Source organism: Schistosoma mansoni, chromosome 2 (assembly GCF_000237925.1).
Source record: "Schistosoma mansoni strain Puerto Rico chromosome 2, complete genome".
In the NCBI taxonomy this organism is placed as follows: domain Eukaryota; kingdom Metazoa; phylum Platyhelminthes; class Trematoda; order Strigeidida; family Schistosomatidae; genus Schistosoma; species Schistosoma mansoni.
Window position 1 is genome coordinate 16,076,803 of NC_031496.1, and position 11,208 is coordinate 16,088,010.

General features: G+C 34.8%; 1 protein-coding gene across 1 annotated transcript; it reads left to right on the forward strand.

Annotated features, from left to right (window-relative positions):
- Positions 1–1,639: 1,639 nt before the first annotated feature.
- Positions 1,640–7,754, forward strand: Smp_167040 (putative axonemal dynein intermediate chain polypeptide; the record flags this gene model as incomplete). Its single annotated transcript, XM_018795850.1, has 8 exons — positions 1,640–1,663; positions 1,704–1,835; positions 1,867–1,947; positions 1,984–2,116; positions 2,151–2,326; positions 2,365–2,556; positions 6,179–6,425; positions 7,324–7,754. 8 exons carry the CDS (start codon positions 1,640–1,642, stop codon positions 7,752–7,754), a joined length of 1,416 nt encoding a protein of 471 aa, XP_018650121.1.
- Between the last annotated feature and the right edge of the window lie 3,454 nt (positions 7,755–11,208).

An 11,208-nucleotide genomic window follows, 5' to 3' on the forward strand; every position in this document is an offset into this window, starting at 1 on the left:
TCGGTTGTCATCAGTTGTCTGTTGAATTAGATAGATCAAGTATGAAATCCGTTCAAAAGATAATAGTTTGTTGCTTTATAACACAAAGTATTTCCATTTCTAGAAATGTGTTTCAATTGACAATAAAAATGCACAGTCCCAGTCCACCCAAGCAACACAATTAAAGGGGGAACAATCAATAAGCCTGCCGCCAGGACTAAATATCAAATAAAACAACATAAATGCAGTTCCTGAAGAGACATTAAAATTCAGTGAAGGCCAAAGGAAAATGGGAAAACCATAATAAAATAAAATATCACCACCTCATAAGACATCAGAAAGACTAACAAAATGTAAAACTAATGAAACCAATTAGAACATGTTGCAAATGTATACATGGAGATCTTTAAACACAAAACCTTCAAAATGGATCTTAAAATCGGTAGTTCCACTTAGTCACTGAAAGTTGTCGTGGTAGTTGAAGTCTTTTTTGTTTAAATTGATGGAACAGGAATATGTAACACCACAGAATTATCTTCTCAATAAAAAAGTACTTTTATTTCTGAACTTGATCCACTCCAACTCGTTTTGCATCTGTAGGAAAAGTAATTCAAGGTAAGTAGTGCATATTATGGTCGATCAGTCAATCAAATACAAAGTTGATTGCATGCCCTGGAGTATATAATAAGACAGAGACTCGCTCATATATGCTTCCGTGTCAATTACAACGCATTTCATCCTTTGTATTCACTTAATACACTCTGATGTAGTTTCATGAATCCGATTAGCTTATTTCTGTATCGAGCGGAAAAAAGGCGGTCTACTTAGTGTATCATCGTAAAGGAGAATTCTGCATTACTAACTCATAATAGAAAAAATTTCTTGAAATAAACACCATTCAGCAATATAAAAGTCTAAGTATTCGGTTAATATAAGTAATAATCTTGACTTCCAAACGAATACTTAATCCCACGACTAACAGGTGAACCGTGTCATTAGTCTTTAAAATTAAGACTGTATGTCAATGCAAGTAAACTCAGAATTCGGAAGATTGATACCGCTTTTTAGCTTATTGTTTATGTGGGAAACAATAAAAACACCGACGTCCTCATTTATGTCTAAAAAAGATTAATCAATTTCTTCATTAGTCATGGGTAAAAATCGAGTATAAAGTTGCTTCATACGAAACATTTCAAAGAAAATTTGTCAATTAAAGTGGCGCGGTACAACTAAAACGTGATGGGAGACTTGGAAAAACCCTTTCACACAAATCATATTTCACTAGATAATCATCAAGAGATAATATTTCCCATGGTATAGTCACTCTGAAATTCAGTTGAGCTAATTGCCATAACAAACGCGTCTATCAGCGTTTATAATGCAGTCACTAGTGTTCAAATGTTTGCACTCACTTCACCTCTTATTTATCAAAAAAGCTGAAGGTATTTAACTTCGCAAATGCAATCACTAACAGAAGCTTTTTCTATAACTTTTATCATTTGAAGTGCATCAATGATGTAATTTTGAAGCATTTGGCTCATGAATATATACAGTTAAAAAAAAACGATCTGCATGTTTTGTTTATACCTTTGACCGGTAGCTGTTACCATAACACTTATTTATCAACCTTGACAAAACTTTGATTTCGTCAACACTTGTCATGAAACTTGAACTCAAAAGACGAGTATGTTTACTACCAAGATAATTATGTTTTGTTTTCAAAGACATCAAAGAAGCAACAAAGAAAGAGTCAACAGGATGCTGAAGAATTCGAATCTAGTTTGCGTGAGGAAACAGATGATTATGGTGTGCGTGCTGCTTTGAAACCTGAAGACCAACTTCAGTTGTCTGAGCAGGTTCGATCAACTCAAAATTATATGTTTGTAGGAGCTGAAGGAAGAGATTACTCGGGTTCTGAAATCTACAAATCCTCATGCTCCTCAAAATATTGTGAGGTATAACTTCAAAGTAAACGTATATTCTTTCAGTATGATTAAACTATAGGATGGTCAATACACACAAGTTCCTCAAGTGGATCAAATGGCTATCCACTTCTGGCATGAAAGTTATATGCTTCCCATTGATTCAGATGAAGCAAGAAGACAAATATCTAGGGATGGTACTATGCAGCCTGAAGGTAAAGGAATCCAATTTAATAACTTCCGAGTTAGATTTACAGACAGAAGAACATAACAAAGAGGTAATTATTCATACCTATGTTTATACATTCCTTCAAAAGCCTGCAACTGCTGTGAAAGAGAGTGATCTTCAATTACCTCAGAAGAAAGTCACTAACCAGTTCAACTTTTGTGAGCGGTCTACCCAAACATACAATAACCCTCAGAGAGTATGCTTTTCTTTAAAAAAACATGTTACCGATATTAGGACAGGGGAGGCATGACAGAGCCTCCTCCAAGGGCGAACTTTTCAGCTAACGTCACACAGTGGAGCATTTATGACGACTACATAGAAGATTTTGAAAAACAGCAGGAGAAAAACAAGGATAAGAAGTTGTTAGGTATGGGTCACAAACAGGAGACCAAAACGCACAAAAATATTATTTCTGGAGAAACGCAGGTAATTACACAATAAATCTTAAGTAACTTTAGTTTACTCGAACAGAGGAGATTGATGAAACGTTTTGTGATTATATTGAAATTCAAATAATAATATATTTCCTAGAAAGTGATGGAAAACGCTCAGATTCACTAAAAGTTACTCTGAAATGACTCCAACTGAATGATAAAATGTCGTTTCAGAGAGCTCTGAAAGGGATGTATGTTCATAACCAACCAATTATTTGAAAATGCTTAGTGTATCCATGATAGAATTACTAAGTGCTTGAATGATACTGCTACCTCCATCTTTACCACCGCTTGTACTCACAACGGCAAGATTTCATTAAAATGAAGGTCTATGAACGTCTGTTTGATTGTTATTTATTGAAATAAATCATTTTGACAAAGTAGGCATACCAACTGACAGAATAATATGAATCCAGTTTTATTTCTTAGATGCTCATAGGATTCCTAAAATCAGATCCGTACTAAATTATATCGTAGCACCTGGTTGTAAACATAAGTGACTTCAAAGTCAAAATGTAAACGATGACTAATACTTTGTGGTTATAACGTAAACAGCTTACGAGAATGCACAAAAGAAAAAACTGTACTATCTGTTTTAATTAGTATATGTTGGTCGTTTGGGTCTCTTTTGGAGCAAAAACCGACCTAATATCTGCTTGTGGAGCTGCTGAATAGTAAAGAAAACCTTGCCAGACAACTTAGGCGGCTGACAGCATAGGACTTATCACCCACTCTGTTGTATCCTTGATCAATTTTAGTTCCAACTTATGGCTTACATAACTGCATTGGGCTACCTGATATGTATGCTTATCTATATGAATTGCAGAAGTCTACGGGCCTATGTAGTTCATGTATGTAGGTATATGCGGAGGGTACACGTGTGGTGCCGTACAATAGAAACGTTAGTTGAGATATTGTTTGCATTATGTTTTATAAAATCAGAGGCCCAATCTATCAGGCCGAAGACATAATAAAAAGATATAGTAGCAAATACTAGGAAGAGGCCAACAACAACCTCCCCTGAGCGATAGCTTATGCTTATATATGTATCAAAAAGTACTGAAACAGTAGCCATGAGCTAAATGATATGCAGGCAATGTGTACGAGACAGTCCGCTGAAGCAAACACGTTTCTGAGGGAGTGAAGAACATCTACCCTCCCAAGTGGGTGATTATACCTTTATGTGTGCTATGGGATAAAACCTGTGTCTTACCGGTGTGCATGTGATATGTCTTTGCTCACAGGATAGGTGTATGTGCATGTATACCAAGGAATAAATGGATGAAAGTCTGTGTTTTATCTAGTATGCATGTAAACTATACCTATCCAGGGTAAGTAAAAACTTCAAAAATCCTTTACCTACTCTTCTCACGATACCGAGGTACACGTAATGACCTGAGGGCTTGCCGATTTACCCAAAATCACACCCACATAGTGGATTCGTGAGCCTTGAAAACCCTGAATCCATTTCAAAAGGGCTTCACCAGAAAAAGCTTTATCAACCAATCAGGCTTGAACATCAACACCACATCACTGAATCTCTTCAATAATGTTCAGATAGTAGTTGATCAGTGGTGCAGGTACATCTGGCTAATGAGTTCTTAATAGGATAAAACGCGTGCCTTGGATCTAACTGTCAGCTTCTGTCCATTTCCGTTTGAAAGGCTTGTGACTTATCGGTAATATCGAGGCGATTCGCGCAGGATGCACATATCCCGAAAGAGATTAATCAATTATTGTGCTAAACATCAAAGAGATCCAGACAAACAATATAGATGAATGAAAACCTACCCTACCGCACAAGCCTTTTGGCTTTTGAACTCAGCAGCCAAGTAAACGATGCTATGACGTTTGAAGTGAAAGGTACTATTTTAGAGTTCTGGAGTAAACATCAACTGTGGGACGCAGGTGCATACAGGTGACAAGTCTCGAATAAAACAAAACGAGCTCCTTGGATTCCACTGCTTGCTGCCATACATCTCTACCTAAAATGAGATACTTTTTAGTTACTTTTGATCTATTGAAGTCAAAAAGGAAACTAACGGTATAATGAAGTTGTATTAGATATTCATCATCATTGTGGAAAGTTCGCACTTAAGAAATATTCATTTTGATGAAGCTTATGTTGATTTATCACAATTTCTTGAATAATGTTGGAGAAGATTTATGAACTTTGCTGTTATTTCTTACTCCGTTTTGTGTAACATATAGAAAGAGTGGGAAGAAGTTTTAGGTAGATTAAATTTCTATTATCGAGCCAGTTTATGTTGCTCCTTTAAATTTTACAACCATATATACGCCAGTGCGCCTGAAGATGTCTGTCTCGTAAGAGATGAAGGGCAAACAATGAATATTTTTTATTAAATATTATCTTTATATTAATATCCAGCGTTTGCGTTCCAAGTTTTCCCTCATTAATAGTATTTAATCTTGAGTTGAACATCTGACATTTCCTATTCGGTGTCAAAAGTTTGTGTTTAGATTGACTGTCTAAGTTTAATTATTTTATGCTTGTAATGTCAAGCTGTTCATGGAAAATATTGTCTTCTTGGAAATCTCGAACCCAAAATTAATTCGTAAAATAATGTATTTAATAAAATACAATTTACCTAACGGAAAAATAAAACCACAGATAGTAGGAGAAGATAAGCAGGTATCACACCATGTTCACAAAAATGCATTCTATCTACATGAAACGTGATCTGGCTGATAAGCATCTTTCAATGTTATGAAGCTTAACAGATTAAAAAACAAGAATTAAGAGTTTTGGGTGCAACTAAGAAGTTAAAATTGATGAAAGAGATTAGATGTTAATAATTGCATTATGTTATTCTAAGGTTTGGAAGTACCGACTATTAACTACCGAGCGATTCTGGTTGGTCAAATAAAACTCATCATTTTAAGGTCTTCTCACACATAAAGTGGAAGTATAACACCTATAAAATCGCAATAACACAAAAAGTCTCATCAAGATTTTAAAGTAGCAATGTTTTATAGATATATGACAAGGTTAAAGTTAAAAGTGAATGAAAGACCAAACCTTTTGGGGTATGTCCGATTATTTAACCGGTCAGAACTGAGTAATTTACTATCCCATACAAATCTAACGAATATTACTGCAGAAATTATGTAGATAATCCTTGTAATTATTCTAAAAACACAACCCATTCTCATCTTACAAGTCAAAAGTTAAAAGTTAGAATTATCACTGTCGTCTGGTAAATACCTCCAAAGCACAAACAAATAGGTCATTATTTGGAGTTTTGAAGTTGCTCATTACTGATGTTTTCAGATATTTTATTCAGTCTACTTTACCTAGTAGGCGAGAAATTCTAATTTGATCGGTTTCTAAACAATTGAATATTCTGACAAATAAAATGTAGCGGTGATATGGTCAATAATACTGTTTGAAAAGCTGTATTTTACGTCGAAATCTCAAAATCAAACTATCTACTGATTCAAGAAAGTGTAATTCTGTGTTTATTTGGATTAGCGGTGTGATATTACTGTATCTTTCTCCGGAAATGTTTCATGATCTAAAGCTATACGACCAAAAATCTTTGGACATGCGCTCTAAAATGCATTAATGCACTATTTACAAATGTTTATTTTAGGGAGATGAATTAAGTCGGTTTGCACAACCCCTTAAAATTGTTGAACGCATGATCAACCAGAACACTCATGACGAGATTGCTCAGGATTTTAAGTACTACGAAGACCCATCGGACGAGTTTAGAGACAACCAGGGTACCTTATTACCCCTATGGTCGTTTTCTTTTGAAAAAGCAAGAAAAATTGCTGTAACATCGTTGTGCTGGTCATCCCAATACAGTGATCTTTTTGCAGTTGGTTATGGATCATGTAAGTTACATTTTAATAAACATATTGATAACAAACGTTTAATATATACATCTTCATAAAGCCGTATCTGATGATCGATTGCTTGATGCGAAAATGTGTGGGGACGACATTTTGTTGCGACTTTTAGACTACTGAGAAACCCTCAATACTTTCTCTGTTTTAAACCCAAAATAAAGCAAATAATCTATTGTATAATAGTTTTTAACAGAAATGGGAATGACGGTTAGGAACAAATATATCATTCTGCAACTTTTTTAAGGTAGTATCCCAACTCGTATCTACTATCACAAGATAATTCAGTAATGTAACTATTTATATGTGATCAAACGATAGAATTATTTACCGTCTGTTAAATCATGTCAGGAATCCGGTGTAAGCGAGTGGTCAGCTATAATATTCAATCAGAACATACTCCATGATTCCATGAAACTAAAATATTTTATCTGACTTTATTAATACTTTGCCAAGATTATACTACAAAACTAGAAATCCAGTTGCAATAATGTAGCTAATGAATGATAACGAAAACTTTACTGATTGCTGCTTCAGTTTATTTTCAGTCTTAACATCAATAAATGATCCCATAGACTAGATTTCTATTATAAAGTTGCAAAAAAGGTCATTAAAAGCTCATTCAAACAAGAAAATATAAGGAATTTAGCACTGTTTCAAAGTGTATTTTCGAATCCAAAACTAGGTTTTTTCACACTCAAGTTGATGAACAAAAGCATTCTAAAAATAAAGAATGCGGGTTTGAACTAATGAATATTATACCTTGAATATGGACAATTTGTGACTTGAATATGTTAAAAAAAATCTTATGCTTTAAGTTAAACCATCAATAATTAATTCAAATGTAATCTATACTTCATAATTTTTTGTTATTATTATTTATTAGATGATTTTTTGAAACAGTCTAACGGCCTAATTTGTGCATATACACTAAAAAATCCAAGTTACCCGGAATATCATCTTGAAACAGAATCTGGTGTACTTTCATTGGACTTACATCCATCACTGCCCTATATACTTTGTGTTGGATTTTATGATGGAGCAGTTGGAGTTTATAGTATTTTACAACACAAAAGCGGACCATTATATTTAAGTACAGCAAGAACTGGTAAACATACAGATCCTGTATGGGAAGTTCGCTGGCAACCGAATGATTTAGACGCAAATTTAAATTTCTTTTCTATTAGTGCAGATGGGCGAGTTACATCATGGACACTGATTAAAGTTAGTGAAAGTGACTGGTATACTTCCTTTGTGGAAAATATGATTCATAGTATAGACAATACCAATTTGTTTAAAAGCTATAAAATCTTTTAGACTAAAGATTTTATTTTCATTTCATTTTTCCTAATCAAAATTACAATTAAACAAACTCCGGCTGAAATGGGTACTAGACAATACAACACTGTATGGTTTAGTCACAAAACTCATACGGTTATTTTTAATAGAGACATCATCAACAAGATACTTTGTATATTTTGTTTTATTTTATATTTATTTATATTTTATTTATATTTAGATACCTGAAGTATTATATTCAGAGAAGATAGATCTGACTGTTGCATTCAGAATTCGTTTGATATAAACAATTTCGCTTCCAGCTAAAACTGTCGACTACATACATAATTAACAGCTGGTATTTGTATGGTTCACTTCCAAGCACAAACTACTATCATTAAAACGAACCTTACCTTTTTCTAACGTCTTTATATTTCAACTTAACATACTTAACGAAATAGTGATCTTTCAAACTTCGTCAACATCTCGAAAAATATTTTAAAAAATAATTATTTCTATGAAGGGATGAAGAACAAGTACCAATAGACTGGAAAAAAGGACTTCTGATCAAAATACCAAAGAAAGGCGATCTCAGCAAGTGCGATAATTACAGGGGCATCACTCTTCTCTCAATACCAGGAAAAGTATTCAACAGAGTATTGTTAAACAGGATGAAGGATTCCGTAGACGCCCAACTTCGAGATCAACAAGCTGGATTTCGTAAGGATAGATCGTGTACAGACCAAATCGCAACTCTACGTATCATTGTGAAACAATCAATCGAATGGAATTCATCACTCTTGTTATAATTGTATTTTTTGCTATATAAACGATCCAGCTATTCCTATTGCTTAGTATTCTTATCCAATGACACTCGACAAGACCCCAAAATCAGAACACTTTGAACAGGAATGAAATTGTTTTCAAAATAATAATAATAAGTGAACAGCAATCACTAGTTTGCATAACGTTCATATATTTATAGTATATACATAAGAAGCTTCTAGATTTTTCTCCAATAATATGCCCGGGCTGATCGGTTTAGAATTAGCCAATCAGCGCGCGGCAACACCATCATGCATGAAACATGCATACATGCATACATCCAATCTATGTCCCACTAACAACTTTACATCAACTTCATTGACTACGAGAAGGCATTTAATAGCGTGGACAGGGCAACACTATGGAGGCTTCTTCGACACTACGGCGTGCCTGAGAACATAGTCAATATCATACGAAACTCCTATGATGGACTAAACTGCCAAATCGTCCACGGAGGACAACTCACCGACTCATTCGAGGTAAAGACCGATGTTAGGCAAGGTTGCTTACTCTCACCCTTTCTCTTTCTCCTGGTGATCGACTGGATCATGAAGACGTCAACAACTGGAGGAATGCACGGGATACAGTGGACAGGTAGGATGCAGCTGGACGATCTAGACTTCGCGGATGATCTGGCTCTTATATCACAAACGCAACAACAAATGCAGGAGAAAACGACCAGTGTAGCAGCAGCCTCAGCAGCAGTAGGTCTCAATATGCACAAAGGGAAAATCAAGACTCTCCGATACAATACAATATGCACCAATCTAATTACACTTGACGGAGAAGCTTTGGAGGATGTGGAAACCTTTACATATCTGGGCAGCATCATTGATGAACACGGTGGATCAGATGCAGATGTGAGGGCGAGGATCGGCAAAGCAAGAGCAGTATATTTGCAACTGAAGAACATCTGGAACTCAAAACAATTGTCAACCAACACCAAGGTTAGAATTTTCAATACAAATGTGAAGACAGTTCTACTGTATGGGACGGAGACGTGGAGAACTACGGAAGCCATTATCCAGAAGATACAAGTGTTTATCAACAGTTGTCTACGCAAGATACTTCGGATCCGATGGCCAGACACTATCAGCAACAAGTTACTGTGGGAGACAACAAACCAGATTCCAGCGGAGGAAGAAATCAGGAAGAAGCGCTGGAAGTGGATTGGGCACACTTTGAGGAAATCACCTAATTGTGTCACAAGACAAGCCCTCACATGGAATCCTGAAGGTCAAAGGAGAAGAGGAAGACCAAAGAACACGTTACGCCGAGAAATAAAGACAGACATGAGAAGAATGAATAAAAACTGGATAGAACTAGAAAAGAAGGCCCAGGACAGAGTGGGTTGGAGAAAGCTGGTCGGCGGCCTATGCTCCATTGGGAGTAACAGGCGTAAGTAAGTAAGTAATGAAGGAAATCGAGAGCTCAGGACACTAACCAATAATATCTTTTTGGTTTATAACAAGAATTTATTCAGTATCAATACCACAATGTCTATAGAGACGACTCATAGACCTTTCAACTGAAAATATGTGCTCATCATCAGATCTAAAACTCATATGATCGATTTTGAGTAGCATTTTGAATACCGCTTACAAAAATGTCTCAAACTGGGACAAAAAAGGCGCTTAGTTCCTGCTAGTTACCGACTGTTCTTAGGTGTTTTTCTCAAACAGCTACAACTTCGCTTTCAAGACTCTAAAAAGGTAAGTACGATCTATTCAAAGCCCCCAACGGAAGCTCTAACTTACAAGATTTTGTTTTAGTTATTATACTTACGAATTATTTATCCAAGCCTAACTCATTAAAGCTTGAATTTAACTAATCTGTCAACAGCTTATAGAAATTGGATTGTAGTACCGATTACTACTTGGTTTCAAATTTATACAACTAATCAACAACTTGGACAATAAACAGAGTTAGTGTTTTCATAAAAAAGATCTCAAATTGAATGAATGAATTAATTTTATGGAATGGGATGACAACAATAACTCAAACAACAAAATCTCTTGTCTTTTAGCCTTAGTTAATCAGAAATACAAATCTTGTTGGGAAGGGCTAAAAATGATTCCATTTAAATCCACTTTAATTCATTTATACATCACTTAATTTCAATGATGATTCATTAGAAAGTTTATCTACCAAGCGGTCATCTTTTGAATGCAAAATAACGATGGTCTAATAAATACGATGAAATGCATTTCAATTCAATAAACTGAATTCATAAGTAATAAATCAATAAACATGGATATTCACTGAAAGTAAATGGACAGAATTCACATTAAAGGAATATATGAAATTTAAAATTCATTTCTTTCCAAGTGTTGTATTTAAAGAATTGACATCTCCCAAAATCACTTCCATTCTAGTTTAGCATAAAGATTAGAGGCTGATGGAAGTTGAGTAACTGTTAACCATTTTCTGACAACTAAAGTCGTCTACATTCTAATAATAACAATCAGATATATTTGAATACGATATTAAGCAATCCAACTTTAATTGTGTTTATTGAGGAGTGTTTTAAAAAATACGTATCAATAAATGAAAAACCTGCCTGCTGAGATAATTCCACTTCTTGTAAACTGTCTTAACCTTCTCTAAATAATGTTTTCGTCCTTCTTTTTTATTATCTATTGCTACTTGTATTGATCTCTACTTTTAG